Source organism: Miniopterus natalensis, chromosome 1, assembly GCF_054644295.1.
Source record: "Miniopterus natalensis isolate mMinNat1 chromosome 1, mMinNat1.hap1, whole genome shotgun sequence".
Taxonomy (NCBI): domain Eukaryota; kingdom Metazoa; phylum Chordata; class Mammalia; order Chiroptera; family Miniopteridae; genus Miniopterus; species Miniopterus natalensis.
In genome coordinates, this window is record NC_142081.1 from 32,572,282 (window position 1) to 32,596,417 (window position 24,136).

Consider the following 24,136-nt stretch of genomic DNA (forward strand, 5'->3'; position numbering starts at 1 on the left):
TTTGATTCAACTGATCTCATTTCACAGTTTATACAAGAAGCTTCAATTCACATTTTCCCGTTTGTTTTGCTTCAGCAATACCAGACCAAGGAGGCCTAGCTGCACTGTTACCCTCCCACCCAATGTATGGATAAATACAGAGGGAAATAATCACTGGGAGGAATTAAAGCTAGGTCATACATCAACTCTGCTTAGCTGGCATCCAAACACATAATTCACATTGCTGAAGAGCCTCTAGTGATGGCTTATCCACTACACATCAATTGCAGAAGAGGCTGTAACTTTATTAGAAGCATAATTTAATCCTAATTTAAACACTTAGGATTTAAACACCACTTTCTGAATGGTCAATGCGTAACAATTAACCCATGTGTGAAATTAAATTCAACCCTAAGGAAGGTTTACACACATGTTGTTTTCAATTCCGTCTGAACCCTTCCCAAGAAAACCATATGCTGAAGGATCAAAAGGCAATTTAACCAGCCTGACCGAGCACCACCATCCTACCCTAAGGAAAATCATCTTAGCAGTCATCACCTGCCTACTATAAAACATCCGAATGTGTATATCCATAGTCCATTTTTAAAAAACCAACAACACCATTTCTCTAATATTAGGTTGTTTAAAATTTACTCTTCATGAATATACACAGCCATTGAGCATTTGTGTGGTTTCACATTGCCTGGCGTTGCTTGGAACCTACTGCTACTGCTACTACTATTGCAGTCAGTCACCTTTTATTACCTGTTTGATTCACTTAGTACTTGGTGAGCCACCTGCAGAAAAATCTACCTTTCTTCCCCCAGGCTCGGTATCTCCAAGAGCGATCTTATCCAGAGAGTGTGGATGAGCCTGGGAAGTCCATCAAAACTGAGGCAAGAGCTATCAAATCATGATCCCATAAACAAAGGTAAGTAATGTTTCCCACAGGGGCCTGGGGGAAACTTCTGTCTTGTTGGCTCTGATGAGACGTTGTAGTGTAAATCAGGCTAGACCAGGCTATAAAAGGTGGTAAGGAAGTATAAAGGGCACCTCGCCACTCTCTGACACCAAACTGTACTTCCAGCCCTCCATCATCCAAATGTAAACTTTCTCTTATTATAGAGCAGAAAAATTCACACATCCCCTATGACCATGCATCGAGTTTACTATAAACTTAAATCCACTAAACAAGCTTTCCTAACAGTTTTGCCCAAGTTAGGAGTGAACCAAGAACGAAAGCAGCGATTTCTGGCTAAGACCCAGCTTTGTAGCTTTGCCCCTGCCCTTGGATGGGAAGGCTGAAGGAGAGGGTTAGGAGGGGGACAGCAGGTGCTTAGCTCACGGCAAGTCTGAAGGAAGGGTCCTCTGCACAAGGAAAGCAAGCTCAGAGCACCCAGAGCCTGTGCAAGGACAGTCCTTGGGAACTCTCTGGTCAGGTTGCCCCTGGAGCTGCTGCAAACTGGCGACTTTTGTCCCTACCCGTGGAATAGCACACGGGGCTCAGTTCCTGCTCTTCGCCCACCACCTTCCCTTTCCTCTGTGCCCTGTGTCTCAGTAAAGTCTTCTCTGGGCACTACCTTCAGGTTTAGAAAATTTTAATCCCTTCTCTGCCTCATCTTAAGAGATTTATAAACTTCTATTCTTATTTCATATTCATGACTATTAAAAACAACATCGTGTTTTATCATCTTTTATACGCAATCATGCATATTCATAACCATTCTTGAACTAGGGAGGAATCCTTATAAAATAGCACAGATAGTCTGAGGAGGGGGCAAGATTTGGGTAGATGAGAGTTTTTTAACACTTTTCTACAGTTATGGTTAAGAAATTATATCTTATATATAACACTATAGGTGATGGTAAATTCTCCTTTTCCTCTTAATGAAATTGAAATTATTTTTTATCATTATTCTAATAAAAATTCTTCCAACACATAAATACTTTTCTTTACTCTTTTTTTAAAAAAAATATTTTATTTTATTATTATTTTTTCCATCACCATGTATCTCCTCTATGCCCTCTTCCATCTTTTTCAATGATAGTCCTTAAGCACTGTTGTTAAATACACTCAACTAACTTCCCCTTTCTTCATTGGACTTTTCTGTACTTAGGTGTAAACTCCTTTAGACAGGAATATGTCTATTTTAGTGGATTCTGACCAATAGGTAATACGGACTGTCCTATTACATGTAGTCATGTAGCAGTGCTTCCTCAGGAGAATGCTGGCTAAGAGCTATAAATGGAATCAATCGATTCATTCCTCATAAATTACTGTTAACCCCATTTTACAGATGAGGACATTGAGGCATGGAAGTATTAAGTGATCTGCACAAGTTACAAAGTGTGGCAGTGGCTAGTAATAAAAAGAGAAACAAATATGGTGTGAGTCTTCATTTTTTTAATAATTTCCTCAACTTCCTCTACAGAGGCTGATACTCTCCACACAAACAGTCTCTCAAAATGAGGTAATAGAAAAGCAAAAAATGAGAGCTGAGTTCTCACTGGTCAGGATCCACGAAGTCCACAGTTCCCCATATAATTTCTAGTTCACTTGTTAATTTTCAATACTTCCCTCTCCCCTTAGAAATACTTAAGCTGATTGTATCCAAAAATAAATCTGGCTAGATATTGTTCAAATATCTTAATCTCTATCATTAAAATAGGCTCTGGTCACCAGCAGTAATTTTGTTTGCAGATACTATTAATATATGAATCTTTCTTACAAGTCTCTCTGCCACAGAGAACATTGTTGTAAAATGCAAAGAGAGTTCAATAGGGAAAAAATTAAACTCAAACATCTTTTTAGATGAACTCTATTGGTTATCAAGATTTCCCAAACCCAGTTAGCCTCTTAGCAAATGAATTTTGCGAAAATGAAAAATAAATTTCTTTGAGCTTCTCTACAGGGATATGATGAAAGTGAACAATTAGAACTTGCAAGTGAGTTCTGCTTCTAAGTATAAAAAAATAAAATAATAATCACCCATAATCCCACCATTCAAAAATCCCCACTCAACATTTCAGCACATTTCTTTCCAGTGCTTTTCTTCCTATTTTTTAAACATAATAAGTAGATTATCTTTTAAAACTCGAGGTTTACTCGAACCATTTATTCAAGAAGTTTGTTCCCCCGTCTTCAGGAAAGATTCCTATTGCCTCCCTATCCCCCTGTAATGTATTTCTCTCTGTCAAAGGAAAATCAAGTTATTGACAGAAATATCAAGCTACTTTAGCCATTCCGCTGCCTCCTTACCCATTTAGAAGATACATTCTTCAATTAAAATTAAAGATTAACAGAGCCCTAGATGGTTAGCATGCATCCCCTTGTGTCCAGAGGTGATCCAACTATTCTTACTTAATTGGTGGTGCTTACAGATGGCGTTTAAAGGTACACGCAACGAAAGGGTCAAGTTTAAGACTTCTCCAAACCTCCACTCTCCATCTCTGTTAATGGCCTTCCTGGTGTTAGAGATTTGTTTAATGATCAATAGAGCTTTCTATTCCTACCACCGAGTCTTTCAGAAAGTAGCATAGCCAAGTCAATGTTTAACTGGATTCTTTGGGTCTGAAACGGCCAAGTGGGAGTTGAAGGGACGTCTCCATGGAAACCGGCCTCCCTGGAAGTGGCCAGAGGGGTTAGTGTGTGGTGAAGTAGACCTACAAAGATGTTCCGAAGGAAGCAGCTGCTTTGTAAAGCTGGGGTAAACTTCTGAAATACCTTGATTAAAACAACCCACCTTAAAGGCCCCACACCGTTTCCCTCATGGGTTTCTTTTGACTCTCTTTCATGTACAATGGGCCTGAGCCACTCCAAGGCTCACCCTAGAGTGACCAAAGTAGCACCTTTGCAAAACAAAGGGGAAGAGACACCCTCCCCTGGCCCTATGGACTTTGCATTCAGCCAGAACCTGGAAGAAAGGAGCACATATTCACTGGCAAGACTGCAGGACCGGACTAAAGCTTTGGAAGGGCAGCTGCCGCCTCTGCGAGGGACCTGGTATGGAAGATATCCTGCAGGTAAACATGAAGCCCAGCATGGGATTTGTGTATTTGTGCCAAGGGGAGCCATTGATTGATTTACCTGTCTAGACCCATAATCTCAGAAAGTTTCTATATTCCTGAATATAAGGGAACATCTTTCAGTGGGAGACTGAATATCAGTTGTAACTACTCTGGGGACATTAGAATGGGTGTGTGAACTGCATCAAGGGCTTTTCAGCATTCCATGTGAGAAGGAAAAATCATTTGTTTCAGCTTACAGTGCTTTCAATGTTTATACCTAGCTTTGCCAGACAATTAAAATTATTTAGATAAAGGTGTGATAGACTGTGAAGATTGTATGTTTCATTTAGATTCTAAATTTAAATCCTCTCCAGCCTTTAATGCATTGAGCTTTGTTCTGAAAGCAGCCCTGTAGGAGTTCATTCTAATGTGAATTTTGAAACCACCCCAAACAAAATTGATTTATTGCAGCACAGATGAGTGGATGAGTCACCCTCTCCCTAACCCCATATTTTCATGGTCATCTGCAGAACTAAGAGAATTTTTTTCCCATTGTGATAGGAAGCTCTGAGCCTGAAGTGGCTATAAATTATCCTGGGATGTTTTACAAGACATTCTAACTTGGGAAGAGAAATATATATACACAGTGTAAACTTACATATATATGTACGTAATTTTCTCCTTTCCTCACATTCTGGATCAATAACACATTATCAAACTCCCGTTATTGGTCACCTGGGCCAGAAAGCCTTAGATTCTATTTCGGTACCTAGTAAATCTTACCTAGAATGACATTCATGGCTACTTTCTGTAACTGACAACCTTTGGTTGGTTCTATATGACCTAGGTTGTTTATGTTCTTCAGCTTCCTAAGGATATGAATGAGAATTTTCCTCTTAATGTTATTGAAGAATTCCTTTTTAAAAAAAATCTAAACCCTTTATCCAGAGTTTTAAGATTTTGGTAACTGAATGGTAAAAGCGGATTCTAATAGATTAGAGTCCCATTTTGAAATGGCAAAATCACATTAAAAATAAATAACTAGGGGATAGTGAGCATTTCTACCATTATTTTAAAGGGGACTGTATTCTAACCCCAGCTCCACCAAATACCAAATACTAAAATTCAGGCAATTTACTTCCTCAGTTTTCTTTAACTATAAACTGGGGTAAAAATAACTACCTGGCACTGTCTATGCCATTTCAGGACAATCAAATTAAATAATGGGGTGATATCACTCAAATCATAGTATATAATTATGGAGTAGTCAGGCTACTGAAGAAAATTTTGCTGAAAATATTTAGATTGCTAAATCCAACGTCTTTTTCTTTGCCATTGCTGTTATTTCTGTCTTGCTCACTCTGCCGGCATCTCTTAAAAGAAAATAAGGACACAGGAAAGTTCTTAACGTGATCATTGAAATGTCATACTTTCCCAGGAATTTTTCCATTTAAAATGCAAAGTGGAACTGTAGAATAGTCTACACAAGAACCTAAAAATCAGAATGCTTCCAGCTTGTTGAGAAGAAAGGAAAAGAGCTTCATCCATGCAGTGTTGGTCATGGCAGGAGCTCCAAGGACCCAGGACAAGGAAGCTAAAAAATCAAATTCAGAATGAAGATCTTGGGCCTCTTTGTTTCCTAACAATTTAGGTTTAGCCCTGCGTTGTTTTATCAAGAAAGAATACTGACATGTTGTATTATAGTGGCAACTTTCGGGAATGTCTTTCCCTGGTTAGGGGAACTATTTAATTAGGAACATACAATGCTCAGCATTGCATACTCCTATTACACGCTCATGCTCCATTTCTTTATCACCTCTACCTAATATCTATTCATCTATTTCATCTAAAAAGAGAATGTATTTTCATTTCTTAAAGCTATATTTTACCCTGATTTCCTATATTATTTTGGGGTGATTTCAAGAAATTAAAATATATCAATAATTTCTATTTTTCATGCCAAATTCTGTGCTTGAATAACATTTGTCATCAATACATTTTTAATTGTGCAGATCTTCCTCTAAATATCAATCTGGGGAAGAAATGAGGAAAGCAGAAATTAAATCCTGGGTCTAGGCTAATGTTTTTACATTTGCATTCATGTAGGGCTCCTGCTTTATATATTTCATCTCCACATTCTACCCATAGGTTAGAAATATATAACAAAGAAGGTACAAAATTGTGTTAACAACATCTAAAAACTAATTGTCAACCTAATTTAATAATAAATTGTTTCTAATGTTTTTTTTCTTGCTTCTCCCCCAATCCTTCAAGTGCCCAGAGACATGTATTTTGACATCCCACTGGAACAGGGAGAAACAAGTATTATTAAAAGGCATCCACCCCGAAGACTGCAAGTAAGATGACTTTAAAAGGCTTCATAAGGAATTTAATGGTCACATCCCATTTTAACTATAATCATAAAAGACGGTTATTGACAAGGACCAAGCAAATGAGAATGACAACAATGTTAAAGAGAATGTTATCAATGCAAAGGCCATCTTTCATTAGGTTTTCTTTTGTAATGATTTCACTTTTAAGGCTACCACCAAAAGAAGGAAGTATAGTACCAAAGACAGGTCTGAAGAGGCTCAAAGGACCTGAAGTTTGCACCGATTAGCTGGGATGACTATGGGGAAATCACCTGTAATAAACACTAATAACAACAATAGCTACCACTATTTAATTACCACCTACTACAAGTCAGAGACACTCTAGACAACTCGATCTGTGTCATTCATTTAATCCTCATACCCCTCCATGAGAGAGGAAGTATTATCTTTGCCTTATACACATGGTTCAGAGAGTTAGCAAGGACAACAGAGGCCAGAGATCAACCAGGTCTCCAAAGCTCCTGCTTTAACCAGGCAAAGATGATCTCTACAGCTCTTCTGTCCCTCACCTTTTATTGTTCTGTTACCTGGTTGCTGGAATCGAGGACATTAGATTTTAAGGCAGCAAAGCAAGAGTTTTAAATGCACTCGCCTTAATAAATATTTAATGAATTTTCTCTAGAGAACTGTAAACTCTAAGAACTCTCATCCTAGAAGGGGAAAGAAATACGAGCGGGTCCTTGGAAATAAGCACCAGCTGAAAGGAGGGCTGGGGGCCAGAGGGAGGGGGGTCATCCCTGTGAGCAGGATCTGTCACTGACATTTGAAAAATAATAGGGGACAAATCCCACCAGCTACACAGTTCACTCAGATGCCTGGACCAATCCCAGGTGTGTCTGAGCTCACTTGTTAGGCATTATTTCTGTTTTGGTTGGTCTTTATTTACCTGTGTTCTCCCAAAGCTCACAATCATTATTTGATGTGATTATATTCTTTGGTCACAAAAAAAAGCACCTTTTCCCAAACTATTAAAAAACCTCAACATATTGTTTCATGAAAAATAAGTTGATTTACAATTTTTGAGCATATCTCCAGCTAAACTGAACAATTTTAAAACTTGCGCTTTATTCCTAAATCAAATGCATCCTTTCAAAGGAGTGCATCTAACCTGTGTTCCTGTGGAAACTCTAGCTTAATATCTCCAGTAGGAAATGTGACCACAACCAGTGGAAAGTGTGTAGCAGTCTGCAGTTCACAAAGTACTTTTTATATCTATCAACCCTAAATAAGCTAAAAGAGTCCGTCAAGTCCATCAGGCTCAAGAAGAGAAGTCTGGTATTTCAAAGGCTACATCCCCACATCCTAACCAACCACCTTAAAAAAAAAAAAAAAAAAAAAAAAGGCAAATGAATTATTTGGGTGCAAAGACCGTCTTATTCAGTCACTAATACTTAATATGTACCCCACAATATTTTGTGAGTGAATGAACAGGTGAATGAAATGAGACCCATTATCCCTGGTGGGGAGAAAAAATCAGAGTGCTCTCCCTCCCACAGACCTGTAGCCTCACTATATTGGAAGTCCAATCGATCAACCAAAACAACCAATGTGATTGTCGGTTATAAGGAGAGAGGAGTGTTTTATTGAACCCAAGAGTTGGGAGGTACCTGGACTGCAGGGAAGAGCTGTGCCTTGGAACCTGAAAGGCAGAGCTCTCTATGTGTCATCCCTAAGCTCTTCTCTAGGAATTTGCTTTACTCTCTCCCTGCAAATCGACTTTCTCAGCTCCTTAACACCACTGGTGATATATGACCATTAACTTGCATCTTATAGTTCCAGTCAAACAGAGTGGCCTGGCCCTCTTGGCTCCAATTCCAAATTCCTGGGGAAAAATCTTATTGGCTCAGCTGTGCTCATGATTCCAGTTTTGGTCCAATGAGCCATGACCAGAGGATGTACTCATGCAGTGGAAATGTAGGCAGAAAAGTCCCCCACCTTAGATTCTGAAGGCAGCTCCCCGAGAAGAGGGAAGTCACCGGGAACTTGGCAGATAACTGAAAAATATCAACTGTAATTATCTTCACAAATGAGACTCAGCATATTTTCCACTACAAATGGGTTTTTTTTAGAGAATAATAAATGCTGGGTTCCCATGACATGCTAATGAATAGCCTAATCTTTGCCAGAGAAAATTCTAAAAGTATTTTCAATCATTAAACCAAGTCTAACTGCACCTTAAATAATTTGAGTTGCATATGTGGCACTTTCTACTTACTGAACATCTACCCTCAAGTAAAGAGCAGGTCATGAACTAAGATTCTCTCCAACTTGGAGTTTCTTAGACCTGAAAGCCTCTTCCAGGAAACTCAAGCAAATGTGCCTGCCCCATGTTGAAGAGCTGACCATCACTGTCCCTTCTGCCCTGATTCACCTTCTCATCAGCCACCTCAGGTCCAGCCTAGGATGGAGATGTTCCCCCCCCCCCCCCCCATATAGTGTGTCCTCAGGTAATCTCAGATGACTCCCTCACCTCCAAAGGTCTGCTCAAATCTCACCTTCCCTGGAAGGCTTATCCTAACAACCCATTGACAAGTGCAACCCTCAGCCTAGCACTCCTGATTGCCCTGACCCTTCACCATCTACCCCCCCCACCCCCAACATGTATTTGTATCTAACACACCAAGCAATTTACTTATATATTATTTTCATTGTTTATTTTCTTCAACGCCTCCCTGCCCTCTCCCCAGCCCCAGTGCTAGAATATAATCTTCACTGAAGCAGGTATCTCTGTCTGTCTTCAATAACATATGCAATTGTCTAAAAAAACAGTACATGGCACATAATAGATGATCAGTAAGTATGTTTTGAGCAAATCTCGAATGAATAAATGGAGAGGAGAGAAAGATGAGCATGAAGACTGCTGATGAGAGAGAAGGATAGTTCTGACCTGCTCGGTTTCATTGTGTTGTTTTTGGTATTAGACAATTTGTCACTAAGTTATTCCCTTTCTTTACTTTTTCTAGTCCTTTGCCCATTTTCTATTATCTTTCCTTTTGTAATTTGTAGAGTTCTTTATATATCTTAGACCTGGTCCTTTGTTAGTTACATGTGTAGCAAATATCTTCTTTTTGTCTATGGTTAGCTTTTTCATTTGTTGTGTGTGCGTGAGTGTGTGTGTGTGTGTGTGTGTGTGTGTGTACACGCACATAGATTTCCAGTTTTAATGTCAAATTTCTCAATCTTTGTTTTGTATTTCTTGTATTTTGACTAATTAAATTATTATCTTTCCCAAGTTCATATAGATTTTTTTAATTACTAAAATTGATAATATTTAACTTTTCGCATTTAGGTATTAATCCATCTGAAATTCATTTGTGTGCAGGTGTGAAGTGGGAATCTAATTTTACTTTTTTCCATTTGGTTAATCTACTGTCCCAGCACTCTTCATGGAATCGTCCATTCTTTGGCCATTGATTTGAAATGTTACTTCCATTGTATATCCCGTTTCCAGAGCTTCATGAGCCTGTCTCTGGACTCTCTTGTCCTCTGTTGCGTTGGCTTCCTTCGTATCACCACAGGAACTCCACACTGTCTCAACTATGTAACTTCAAGCTGAGCCTTCAGATCCAATAAGAAAAGTCCCCTCACTTTATTCTTCTTCAGAATTGCCTTTGCTAGTCATAGTCCTTTGCTCTTTCATGTGGGGTTTGGATCTTCTTGCAAAGTTCCAAGAAAAACCTTGTCAGTATTCTGATTGGGACACATTAATAGATTAACTTGGGGAAGATTAACCAGGTTTGCAGTATTGAGTCTTCTAAACCATCAACATGGCATAAATCTCCATTTACTCATATTTTCTTTTAGATCTTTCAATAATATTTCATCGTTCTCCCACAGGAGTCTTGTGTAATTTTTCTAGTTTTATTTCTTGGTACATCTATCAGCTTACATTTTGATGCAACTCTTTTCACCAGGGAAAGAGGTGAAAAACAGCTCAACCCCTGAATTGAAACTGTGAGCTGGGCTCTAGTTTCTTATCTTGTATGGAATACTTTTAGGCCACATTTAACCTGCAGAAATAACTCGCAGCCATCAGGAGCCCTAAACGTCTTGTTGATCAGCTTCCCCTAAGTTTTCTCTTCTGTTTTCTGGTCCATGGAGATACATATCTTGCATTATAGCCTGACCATGTCTTTTTGGTTTTCTGTTTTATTTTTCATTGACATATGTCTGGAGCAAAGAATGTTATTAACATGTGAACTCATTGCAATGACTTGACCAGAAATTCCTCCTTGTCCTTACGATTTCTTGCTCCAAGTCCATCTTGGACATCTTTACCTTTCTCCCAGAGCCTTAGAGACACATCCTTGAGTCACAATGCCAAATTAATTTTACACTTTCTTCACGTTGCTCCTGCCCCCCTTACTCCTACTAGTAAAAAGAAGCAACCCTCTCAGGTTAGTGTTTGTCACCAAAATCTCCTGTCCTAAGTCTCCTATGTGACACTTCAACTGGTTAGTCTGACAATTTGTTTTATTCGAGAAGCCAAATAATCCAGAAATCTTTAGACACATAATCATTTTTTTTATGTCATGAAACAAAAATAGCTCACATTCTACCAATTCTCCAGTAATTCCTCCGACTGTGTTCTCCCTGAAGATGATGAAGTGGGGCACCTCGTTTCCCAGGCAGGGAAAAGAACATTGCTAGGAAGCCAGAATTCCAAGGCAACTTCATTTGACTGGTTTGAAAATTGAGAAGCCAATTTTCCAACAATTTTTCCTGCAGTGATTGCTTCTCAGGCCAAGTGCCAACAATTTAACAGAGGGATCCTATTTGCAATGTTAGTTGCTGCCATCTAGTGTCCTTTTTGGAGAAACAGTGTGAGCCTTCAGGTTCTTTTCAATGGCCAGGAAGAAAGAATTTGCCTGGAGAGAGTACCTGAGGACTTAACCCTTATCAGAACTGCAGGTTCAGATAACATGAGGCTGAAAATAGAAGAATATATATTTCTATTCATACTTTCAAAGAAAAACCTGGCTCTAAGAACCTATGGATACGTTATTTTAAATAGCTGAAAATATTTAAATAGGTGGCCTGTTCACACTCAGTTTTTCAATGACGTTCCACAAATTCTCTACAGTCTATTTTGATGTAGTTCCTTTATTCTGTTCAGACAATGTGGAGGCCAGTGACCCCCAGCCTAGGAAATCATTAGAATACCCTGTATTTGTTCCCCATGCCCACTCTTGTGGACCACTGTACCTCCACGCCTGACCTGCAGCAGTTGTTCAATAAGAACTCACTGAGTGAAGAATAATCTCCGTGACCTGCCAGGTCCTCAACTGTATGTCAACGTGGTCAGACTAGCCTTTCGGGCCCAGCCTATTCAGTCACCTCCCAGTGCTCTAGCTTCCAGGGTACTCAGTCATCTGAGGCAAGTAGGGCTGGATGCAGAGCCACTGGTTCATCAATTGCTGCCCAGCCTTAGTGACCCCCTGAAACTCCCACATCACCTGCCCCATAAAGCCAAGCCCCCGTTAGAAAAAGCCATGTCTAAGATTTGTTAGCACACTGCATGTTCGCTTTACATGTGCCTCATAAGCAGCACTGATTACTGAAGCAACTGAGGGAGCTTCTCTGGGGATCTTAAAAGTATGTCACTTCCCTAAGGACCAGAAGAGTTCAGCTAAGTGGTTAAGGGGTGAATAAAATAAAGAAACTTCTTGGTGCCTCTTTCATCTTTAATACTCTAAGATCCTTATTGTTTGATAATTTAGACGTGGTCTCTCGATGCAGATAGAAAAGGATTCTTAGTCTTTTAACTCTCTGACCACTATTTAGATCAATAAGTCACTGACAACTGCAATAGAACAAAAAACTCCAGAGAGGTAGAAAAGCCTTTTGCACAGACATGACTGCAATCCGGTTGAAGCCGCCTTCTCTGTGTACTCTAGGCAGCAAGTGGTGCTTGTGACAAGTGCTAAGATAGTTTAATGTCTGGCTTTTATGTTTCATCATCTCATTGCTCGAGGAATGCTGAATGCTCTAAATGTTGGACTTCTAGAAGCTTGAACCCATTCACTTATCGCAAGCAGTTACTCCTGAAAGGTTCCTGAGCCAGCGAGAAGCCAGGACGACTCGCAAAGCAAAGGTGAGCTGCGGTGGTACTCAGAGGGCATGGGCATAACTGCAGGGTGGGCTGTCCAGGTGAACCCGGGGCCCTTCTCTGCTTCCTAATGAAAGAGGGAGAAGCAGAGGAGACAGAAGAGTTGTATTTGAAAATTGGTGATTCTGAAAGTGTTCAAATTTGTGGCCAAGTCCAGCATAACTCTTGCCTTTCATTTCTTCCCCTTGAGCTAAAACTTTCTCTTTGTTCTCAGTTTCCAGGATGAATCATATCTATGAGCTGTTCCTGACTTGTTTACAACAAGTGCACCAAAAATTAATACTGGAAAGGGTCTTGAGTAGAGCTCTTTCCTTCTATAAACGTGTCATACTCTGCTGAGAGAGCTCCCCTCATACAGAAATGTAAAATGAGAGGTAGAAGCAGATTTTCAACACTTTCCACTCCTGATTCATTTTGGAGCCAGATCGATACTGCTGTGCGCTGGCTCATTTGGTAGATGTCACCCTACTTTTGGATCCTCAAGGCCGTATTAGTGATGCTGACAACACCTGGGGAGATGCCCCCTCCCTGTGAGGCTCACATCAGCGAACACAGTCACTGTCCACAGAGCAACATAAAACATCACTGAACACATCTGGTGGTGAATGAGAGTGTATTTGTCCCTGGTTGCCCTCAAGCACTGTCTACACTGTCCCATTGGAGTTTATGATGCACCAGAGTGTGGGCACTAAAGTCACAAATAATCAACTTTACATCCTTCCTAAACTGCAATATACCAGGGCCTATATTGGTATATGAGGGAACACTCTGTAGAAATAGGTTCTAATTTCACAGCCAGACAATTAGTCAGTGGTACAAGATACAGGGAGAGAGAGAGGCAGGTCTCATCAAACCAGAACACGTTTCTGCGAAAAGAGTAATAAGCATGTGTTGACAGGGAAGTGATATCTTGTCAAAATGAGATATGAAAAGATGTCCATTCAAGGTCTGCAAAGCTCCACAGGAACCTTAAAAACTACATCACACACATTGCAAATCTCCTCTCCATTCACTGGTAGTTACACAAAGGACCTATTGGGGAACTGCAATAGTCTGCCTTTGATATCATGAGAGATCTCTGTGGATTATGACTGAGGATTGATCTCGTTCTGTTCCCAAAAGGATGTCAAGTAGAAGACTGCAGAGGCAGCAACTAGTTACCTCATACTAATGGAGGTGTCATCTTTTGCAGCACGAATTGGAAAAGAAGATGCAAATTCCAATGTATACTTCGGGGAAAAGACAATATTTACATAAGATGCAAATGCTGGAAATGAACCGTAAAAGACAAGAGGTAAATATGAGAAGACAGTGCTGAGTGTCACATTTACCAAATTCACTCCACATAATTACTGCCCTGGCACATGAATGTAGTTAAACATTTATCTCCAGTCTTTTTTTTTTTTTTTTTAATCCTCACACGAGGATATTCTTTCCATTACTTTCAAAGTGGAAGAGAGAGAGAGGAACATTGATGTGAGAGAGACATCGATTGGTTGCCTCCTGCACACACCCCACCTGGAGCTGGGGATGCAGCCTGCAACCAAGGTACGTGCCCTTGGCTGGAATCAAACCTGGGACCCTTCAGTCGGCAGGCCAACACTTTAACCACTGAGCCAAACCAGCCAGTCTTTACTTAACATTTTAAATTTAATTATTGGGTCCAAAGATTCAACTACTAGAGCTGGGAAGAACCAACAAGATCCCTCTGCTACCTACTAAGTCTTTCCTGTTTCCAGTGCTCACTGGATGTATCTGGGTCTCACGTCTCTCTTGCTTCTATGACTTTCTGGCTCCAGCAGAAAAATGAAGTTAGATCATTTTTCTTGGTTTAGTAAAAGGGAGGGAGTTGAGCTGGTCTTTATTTGATACGAAGGCATCTCTACAATTTATGCCATAGAATGATCTTAAAGAAAGACCTCTTGTAACAAAGTCACTTACAGTATGGCTTCTCTAACTTTCATATTCCAAATTTCTCACTCTAGTGAATAAGCCTAACGCCACTGTCTTATGCAATCCAAATATACCAACTAGCCTACAAAGAAATGCTTTAACAGAAGCCCTCACCTTTTTGAGACTGTGGGCATACTCTCCCTTTTCCTAACAAACCTGTGCATAAAGAAAATCTCTGTACCTCCTAACAGGAAAAAGAGAACCATGTTCTGATTAGGGGGCCACAGATATCTACAGATGAGCACACAACCTGCAAAGTGGCTGATCCATGGACCTATTCTGGTGAAAGTAGCTGGGGGCGGAGGTGGCGGGCAGAACTTGGACAATTTATAACTGATCATTTTCAGGCCCAAGCAGAGTTGAAGAAAAGTCTTCACAGGGAGGCAAAGACTAATAAGGAGAAGCTGAGGGACCAAACAGCCAAGAAAATCCTTGACAGCATCCCCCAAAATAGTGACGATGACTTTCTAACTGTGTTCCCTGATGAAACCTTAAACCCAAGTCCAGGTGAGTCATGTAATTTTTTTCAGTAAAATAAAATATTTCAAGTGTTTAAAACATCATCAAATAAACTTGCAGTTGGCTTAGGGGGAGGTCAGCAAATAGCCTTGGATCCTTGCTGATATTTACTTCCCGGAATATAGTGGGCATGCTAGCATGTAATTTTGGATGGTGGGGAAGAAAAGACAGAAGGTTAAGCGCTGTAATAAGATGCTTCTTTCTTTTTAGAGGTTTACTGTACTTTACATGCATTATTGGCAATCCTTGCTCCATCCCTGGAACAAAAAAAGGCAAAAGAGCCTCATCTTGTGGTGAAAGAGAATGAAGCACGTGGAAAAAATGTTAACCAGCAAATTGGTGTCAGCCAGTTTGGTGCCATATGCAGATACTCTCACCCCAGCCCACTCTCCCCTACAGCACACGCAGAATGTCTAAAACTGAATCCGAGCCTCTTCCTGCTGCATCCGCTCACTGTCTCAGTGGTGAGGCCTCTGTGCCCTGTGTCACTCAGGCCAGAGACCTGGGGCCTTTCCAGCCCTTCTGTTCCCTCTCCTTGCAACTGATCAGTCACAAAGTCCTGTTGATGTCACCTAGCGCTGAAATCTCCCCTCTCTCCCCCATGTCACCCTTAGTTCACCGTTGTCATACCAAGGCTATTGCTACAGCCTCCTGACTGTGCTCCTCACTCGGGTCTGACCTCCCCCATCAGCCCTCCACTTCAGTGCTTCTCAGTGGGTCCCCAGACCACCAGCACCAGCCTCACCTGGGAACTTGTTCAGGTCCCAGCCAGAGTGACTGAATCAGAAACTGCAGGGGTGGGGCTTAGCAACTTGGTTTAACACCCTCTACCCCAGTGATTCTGATGCCCCTAAAGTTTAAGAGCCACTGGTCTACTTGGTAATCAAAGTATCGTCCACAGACCAGCAGGGTCGGCATCACCTGGGAGTTTATTAGAAATTCGGAATTTCAGGCCCTACCCCAAACTTACTGAATCAGGCCCCGCGTTTTATCAAGATTCCAAAGTGATTCTCATGCAAGTACTGCACTCATAGTGGAGTAATCTTTAAAAATGCAAATCTGACCAACTCACTGTCTTGCTAAAAAAAAATCCTTCCGTGAGTCTCCATCAGCCTGAGGACAAAGTCTAAACTCCCTTCCTGGCTTCATCTCCTGCCACTCCCACGCCCACCCCCACACTACAGCCAGGCCAGATTACTCAGTGGCCTCAGACTGCTCTGTGACTTCCAACAGATGTCTGTGTCCATGACCTCTGTGTTTGTTGCCCCGCCAGTTAGAGCCCCATTAAGTTTTCCCTGTCTGTATTCCCCCAGGGCAAGCCCTCCATTGCAAATGTATAATATCGCCCACAGTCAAGGATTGCCGTGCTGTGGGCCAAATCCCCATCTCCGCAAGACTGACCACTGAGAGATCTAGGGAAATGCTGTCCACGCCTCTGGAGGTCTTGGACTTCTACAGGCAGAAGAGTCAGCTGAAAGAGATACTGCTCCTGCTCAGAGGAACAAGTTGCTTAGTCAATAAGTTAATTAAATAAGAACAAGCTGAACAATTGAAAATCTACTTGAAGCATCTAGTTAACCCATACTCCCGAGTCCCAGAATGAAATATGCTGTGTAGTCATGTAGAGAAACAACTTTTACAATTAAAAAATCATTGGCAAAACAACCAAGAAAAGTGCCCTCAGCTACAGTTAGACACATAGCTCATCGCTTGAGATCAGACCAAAAAACACCAAATTGGCATAGCCTTTGGAAGATGCCCCAGATTTGACTCCCAAGAGTGCTCCCTCACTCACCCGTGTGTACAGTCTCATCAACACTCCAGGGACTAGAGCTCCATCCAGGACAACCTTGGGAAAGTCTGCAAATATAGAGGTGGTGACTCCTCAACCATATCTTTCAAGAGAGGGCTGCCCTCTGTAAAGCCTATAGATTTCACCACTGCAGTAGGCATATGCTGGAGCAACGATTCCTTTTCATTTATTCCCAAATCACATCTTTGATTTCTATCCCTGTCTTCTAAAAGCAGTGCACTTTGCTTTCTCCTAAAAGTGGAGTATGGCCAGGATGGTAGACTTGCTCGTCGGATTCTGGGAGTTAAGATCCCCCTGTACCATCTCCTCTGATTTAATGCTGGATGTGCCCATTCTTGTGCCCTCTTTTGGAAGATGAAGTGAGAGTTCAAGTCTCTTGTGAGATAAAAATCAGTCTTTGCGTTCTGCAGCCTCTTTAAAATAAAATCGCCCACACTTTACATATATTTATATAATAAATTACAAAGTGAGCATCACTCTTTTGGGCTTAAAATTCTATGAGTTTTTACATATTTATGTGCCTCCTGAGTTTCCAGAAGCCACAATTTGAATATAGTGGGTAGAAAGAGTATGGACTTGGAATCAAAGCCTTTCATTTGAACCCCAACTGTACATTCACTAAATGCAGCTCCATGAGAGCATGGACCTTCTCTTGTTCCTAGAATAATGCCTGGTAAACAGTATCCTCTCAATAAATATTACCTATATATTTGTCTATGTGGGTTTATTTTAATAGAGATCATAGCTAAATTATAGTCATTTAAGCTCTGCACACCTCAGTTTCCATATCTGTAAAATGGGAAGATAAATCATGTCACCATGTAGGTTTTATGTAAAAATTAATCTAAACGTGTAAAAGCACATATAAAATGTAAAGTGTCATATAAATGCATAGGAATATGGGCAAAACTGAAGAAAGATGGAACAGATACCTTATAGTGAAAATAACTATATGCTTCAGGGGATGTGTCTCCCTAAATACATCATTTGAATGTCACTCTCACAATTCTGGTCTTATCTGGACACCTGTACTATTATGTAATTAGTATTTTTCTTTAAGCTATCTTCTAAGAACAAGGACAACTTTCCTACATAGCCACAATACAATTATTACAATTAGAAATGTTAACATTGATACATACTATTTTCTAATGTATGGTCCATATAAATATCCATGGTTGTCACCATAATGCCCTTTATAGCTAGTTTTTGTTTCCCTGTTTGTGCTTTTTTAGATCTAGGATCCAATCCAGGGTTATACATTGCATTTTATTTTCTTGTCTCCCAGTCTCCTTTATTTGTGGTTTTTTTATTTATTGATTGATTTTTAGAGGGAGAGAGATTTGTTGTTCTACTTGTTTATGCATTCATTGGTTGGTTCTTGTATGTGCCCTGACTGGGGATCGAACCTGCAACCTTGGAGTATGGGGATGATGCTGTAACCAACTGAGCTACCCAGCCAGGGCTTCTCAGCCTCCTTTAATTCAAGAATAATCCCCTATCCTTTTATTCTTTCTTTTCTCCTTCCTGCCTTTGTTCTTAGGAGATTTGTGGTGATGTATGCTGGGGGGAAATGCAACTAATTCTCAAATGGTTCAACTGAAAAATGTGTGTAATATATATATGTAATAACACAAATATATACATACATATATGTGTATATATATTGCAATATATATCAATTTTGTGTGACAAAATGTTGTTGATGGACTGGAGTATACAGGTATATATTATACTAGTCTTTTTTTAAAAATGTTTATTGATTTTTTAGAGAGAGAGGAAAGGAGAGGGAGAGAGAGAAACATTAATGTGAGAGCGAAACATTGATCAGCTGTCTCCTGCACATCCCCTACTGAGGATCAAGCCCGAAACCAGAGTATGTGCCTTGACCAGGAATCAAACCAGTGACCTCTTGGTGCATGGGTCTACGCTCAACCAAGCCACAAAGGCCAGGGCTGTATTATACTATTCTTGTGACTTTCAGAAGATTTAACTTTTTTTAAAAAGAAAAACATCTTTAATGCTTCCCCAGTTGGAATCCTTTATATGTGTATATATATATTTTAAATACCAAATTGATTATTCTGTGTCCATACAAACACAGGCACTTAAACAAACATACCATTGTCAGGGGGAAAAAGAAATTAATTGAACTTTTAACTCTTTGTAGGAAATTCACAGAATGCAGAATTTTTAGAACATCACTCAAGAAATGACTTTTGTCCCCAGAAAATTGGCAAAATGGAGACATGGCTCCGTGAACAAGAGACTCAGGAACAGCTGCTCTGGGACAGTTCTAGCTCGAACTCAGATGAGTTGGGGAAAGTCATGAAGAAACCACGAGCCCTGGTGAGGACCAGGACAGAGAGAATCCCACTGTTTGATGAGTTTTTTGATCGAGAATAAGAATGCTATTCACTAACCTAGATACTCAGTGCATTGAATGCTTACTTTCCTGTAAAAACTCTTCAAGTCACTGTATGAATTATTCTGAGGAAACCAATTCACTTTCTTTTTATTTGGAGTCTTTTGATTAACAGTTATGACACATTTTGTTAATTATGCTTCATAACTAGCTGCCTCAAAACTTAGGGGCTTAAACAACAGCCATGTATTGTTTCATTTTTCTGCGGGTTGCTGGGCTCAGTTGGGTGGTTCTTCTGCTGGTCTCTTCTGAAGTCTTTCATGAAGTTGAAGTCAGCCGGCAGCTAGTGCTTGACCAGGACACTGAGACAGTTGGCTTCACTCTCTCCATGCAGTCTCAGAGCCTCTTCACATGGTTTTTCCAAGTGGTCTCTCCAGCTGGGTAGTGAATTAGGAGCCCCAGGCTCCAAAAAACAAACGTTCTGAGAGGAGGAAGCAGAATTGCTAGTCCTTAAAGGGTAGTGATGGAACAGGCTCTGTATCACTCCTACCACATTCTATTGGTTTAAGCAAATCATTGGCCAGATCACAGTCAATGAAAAAAGGCACGAATTCCAAGGCATGGTCCATAGGGTCTATCTTTGAGACCTTCCCCCACACCATATTTTTAAAAAGTAAATTAGATCTTATAAAACAAAGAGATGAGAGTAGATTTGATACAAATAAAAATGAGTTTTTAAAAATGCTATATTAGAGACTAAGCTGACTAAGTCACTTTCTTGTGATTCAGCAGTTTATTATCTCATAACCGAGAGGTTACAGGAAAGAGGCAAAATAATGTCTAATGTGAAAGGTTGTTGTGAATTAAAGCTCAAAATTCAATGAAGAGCTCTTAGAGTATGACATAGACCTTGGAACTCTTTAAAACTAAAAGGAACCTTAACAACATTCGATCCATAAGTTACTCCATTTATAAAAATTAGATTTTTAGGTAATTTTAGTAGTTTCTTTTCTGTAAAATTAGACTCTACTTTAAGCATACTCTAAAAGTACTTTTATGCCATCCAGAAGCTTCTAAGATATTAGTAAAACTTTAAACAAAGCAAAATAAAAACACTCTTTTAAGCCTTATTTAGGACGCCCCCCAAAAAATAGAAGGAAACACCCCCTGAATTTGACAGCTGGTGCATTCAGATCAGTCACTAAGAACAGAAAGAGACTACTGTGTCAGGGAATAAACATTCATGTTTCCTCCAAGGACGAAAGGCCATTAGGTCATCCCTGGGCATTGTTACTCCTAGTTCTTTGCAAGAACTATTCTTACTTTTTCTGTGGTATATAAAAAGCGTATTTCCTACAAAGGAATACATATGATTTGACCAGTCAGCCTTCTTGAAAAAGTAAAATCCTTGAGAGAAGTGAATCCAATCTATTCAAAGTGAATATCATGGTTTATCTGGAAGATTTCAAAGTAGGGTGGTGAGCTCTCAACGTTGAAGATAGCAGAGCTTAAGCATGTCTTCATCATGCTGGTCTGTGACTTGAAATTGGACACCTCCTTCTATAGAAGCTCATTGGACTGTGAGCTTCATGAGGGTATGGACCATGTCTCCTCCTGGTGGTATCCCCATGTCCTAGCACAACATCTGGCACCACTAATTATTAAATGTTTGTTGAATTCATTAGTTTATGTGTTGAATTAACTAGTTAATTAGAGAGGCACTTGTTTCCCTCCAGCTGTGAAGTTACTCAGTCTCATTTCCATAATTTCCCAAGAGTCTGAAATGTACAAAGCTCATTATACAGTAAAAGAAAGAAAATTTTTTTCCAAAGCTCTTGGAATGCATACATCTAAATAGATGTAATGAATTAGACATTGCCTTGGGATACAGGGGCTAGACACGTATGTACACCAATGAGGATAACATACCTCTAAATATTTTTCAAAACTCTATCAGAGTGTGTTAGCTGCAAAGGAAAACCAATCATAATGGTGAAAACTATAAATTTCAGCCTGGAGGCAATGTTGTCAATTTTCTTCAACTGAAAATCTCCCCAGCTTTGGGGAGAAAAAAGGTTTGTCAATGGCCAGATGCATGCTTCTCTTGTGAAAATAATAGTTTCCTTCTTGCCCTGACTTTTTCATGAGAGAGAGGAAGTCTTTTTTGGAATACTTTTGGAAACACCTTTCTCAGTTTTTTTTTCCAGGTAGAGAGCCATTTTTCCTCATCTATCTATTTACTTCACCTGGGTTTAACTAGAGCCAACTCTTGCAGAACTCATCTGTAAAATAATCTTATAAGTAAATGGATAATGTTTTCTGCTTGCACCAAACCCTTAAAAACAGAAAACAAAGCACCAGCTCTTCAGGCCACTCCCTTTCTTATCAGGAAAGCATACAGATCATCAAATCATAATTAACATCAATTATTTCCTGCCTCAAACAAACAACTAAAGCCCATTTCCATGTGTCGCTGCAAAACCTCACTTATTTAGAACACTGTTGGGAGGGCTTGGGACAAAGGGTATTAAGGGGGTAGATTAGGGAAGGTCAGGCCATTAAAAATCTGAATTGCATCTCATTTTTAAAGAAATACTATTTTATTCCAGTACAGAATAAATAAAACATATTTGAAAACATGAGGTTTATTTTATTTTATTTTATTATTTAAAAAAAAATTTTTTTTAATATCTTTATTGATTTCAGAGAGAGGAAAGGAGAGGGAGAGAGAGAGAGAGATAGAAACATCAATGATGAGAGAGTCATTGATCGAGCCCACAACCCAGGCATGTGCCCTGACTGGGAATCGAACCCTGATCGCCTGGATCCTAGGTCGACGCTCAACCACTGAGCCACGCCTGGCCGGGAGAGGTTTATTTTAAATGTATACTTCACAATAATTCTGCAACTCACTCACTCATTCATTCATTTAATCATGCAGTCAACAAATAGTGTTTGAGTATCCACAACATGCCAATACATGTTAGTTAACGAGCAGTATTATTTGGGTGAAATTAGAAATAAAATAATGTTTTGTGGTTCTAGAAGTCTGATTGGTTCAACAAGATATGAAAAAGAAAGCCAGAAGTACATAACTATGGAACTGTGAAAACAAATTTACCATTATTCACAGATGCTGTGACTGTAGGCCTAGACCACCCAACAAGTCAACTGAAAGACTTTTAGAATTAATAATGGAATTAAATAGGTATCTGGATAAAAGAGATATTTAAAAATCAGCAGCTTTTGCAAACTATTTCTCAGAATTTATCCAATGAGAATAAGTTTACCAGTGTGCAAGGACAAATGTTCAAGCACAAATAGTGAGCTCACTCGGATATCACTTGAAGGTAGGTTGTGATATGCTAGTGAAAATACCAAGGTGGCACATCTGACCCAGGATTTAAATGCAGAGATGGTCAGGTTGAATAAAAGAGCAAGAACCAGATCTGTGCTATCTTCAAGAAACACACTTTGAATATAATGACATGCATACGTTCAAAGTACAAAGATGGGCAGTGTGTACCAGGCCAGCACTAACCAAAAGGAAGTGGGAGCATCCACATTACTACTTGAGGAAGCAGACTTCAGAGCGTGTAAGAGGCATTGTCACAGAAGGGCCGGCGGATGGGAGGATGGGTGAAAAGGCGAAGGGGTTGAGAAGTACAGATTGGTAGGTACAAAATAGTCCCAGGGATGTAAAGTACAGCATAGAAAATACAGCCAATAATATTGTAGTAACTGTGTATGGTGCCAGGTGGGCACTTGAAATACCAGCGGGGGGGGGGGCACTTTGTAAAATATGTGATTGCCTAACCACTATGCTGTACACCCGAAACTACTAAAAAAATAAATTGAATGTAAAATGTAATTGAAAAATAAAATTAAAAAAAGAAAAACATCTGAGAGTGAAAAAATGATTTTAAGTAACAGTGATTCTCCCAGTTCAGTAAAGACACTAAAAGACCCATTTCTTTGAAGATCTACCTATAACAGGCCTTCAACCTAAGGGTTGTCCAACTTTGCCACCTACTGACCTTTTGCTGAAGCACCTCATTCTCCTCCAAATATTGCTAACAATCATAATTCCATGTCAGCAACATACGTGTAATGTATGCAATTATTTCCCAATAAAATTCTCTGTAGGGAAGAGAACTCAAAGCTCAAAGATCCCACATGATATGAGACAGTATTCAGTGTTCAAGTTCATTTGAAGGCCCTCTGCTGCCCATTCTCATTACAGGTACTGCTGAGTTTTAAAAAAAAATCACAAAACATTGGGAGCAGTGAAGACATTTTCTGACACTCGGCTCACTCCAGCACTTCTTTCCAAGCCTGCTTTCCTCCCTGGGGTCTGAGTCAGCTGCCAGCCATTCCTGTGACCCTTTCCTGGAAAACAGGTCGGCAGAGGGCCTGACCTTCTGTCTTGCTCTGCGATGGCTTCAGATTTTTCCATGATTCTTTGCGAAGTTTCTATTATCTACCTTATGGCTTCCTTCCTGACTTACGGTTTCAGAGGTGGTCGTAAAAAAGAGGCTGTAAAGAGAATACCAAGTCTTTAAAATAACATCTAATTACTAATAGGCTGGCAGCTCTTAGAGGCAAACACAGAAAGCCATGCTCAGTTATTATGGGTGATCCCCTGCAGACCAGCTGTGGACGTCTCAGGTCAAGATGCATCACCCACCAAATTCTGAGGGCAGGGCTTGTTCCATTACTTCCTTCCCCACTCCCATTTATAATCTTTCCTCATCCCTACTTCGCCTGCAGAATCTGTTAGGCCACCCTGCATCCCTTCCCTTTACTCTGCAGCCTAGGATCTTCCCTGTAAATACTGAACAATACAATTCTGTCCATGTGTCTAAGGGTGGAGGGAAGCTGGCCCAGAAGATTTCTGAAATCCCTTGTAGTCACCTAATTCTATGGCGATAGGTTAATTCACTGCAGAGTTGATTTAAACACCTTAGAACAGATCTAAATGAGCTGTAAAGAATCAG

The 24,136-nt window shown here is 40.0% G+C and overlaps 1 protein-coding gene across 3 annotated transcripts; it reads left to right on the top strand.

Moving 5' to 3' along the window:
• The first annotated feature begins 3,779 nt into the window (after positions 1-3,779).
• Positions 3,780-19,180, top strand: CCDC198 (coiled-coil domain containing 198). 3 transcript variants are annotated; one of them, XM_087814187.1, is made up of 8 exons: positions 3,780-4,002; positions 6,262-6,344; positions 12,388-12,474; positions 13,682-13,783; positions 13,975-13,993; positions 14,239-14,300; positions 14,790-14,949; positions 18,945-19,180. In XM_087814187.1, the coding sequence occupies exons 1-8, from the start codon at positions 3,780-3,782 to the stop codon at positions 19,178-19,180; spliced, it is 972 nt and encodes a 323-aa protein (XP_087670313.1). The 3 variants fall into 3 exon arrangements, with proteins under 3 accessions (XP_087670313.1, XP_016053754.2, XP_016053755.2); XM_016198268.2 differs by lacking the exons at positions 13,975-13,993; positions 14,239-14,300; XM_016198269.2 differs by lacking the exons at positions 3,780-4,002; positions 6,262-6,344; positions 13,975-13,993; positions 14,239-14,300 and adding an exon at positions 6,350-6,382.
• The last annotated feature ends 4,956 nt before the right edge of the window (positions 19,181-24,136 follow it).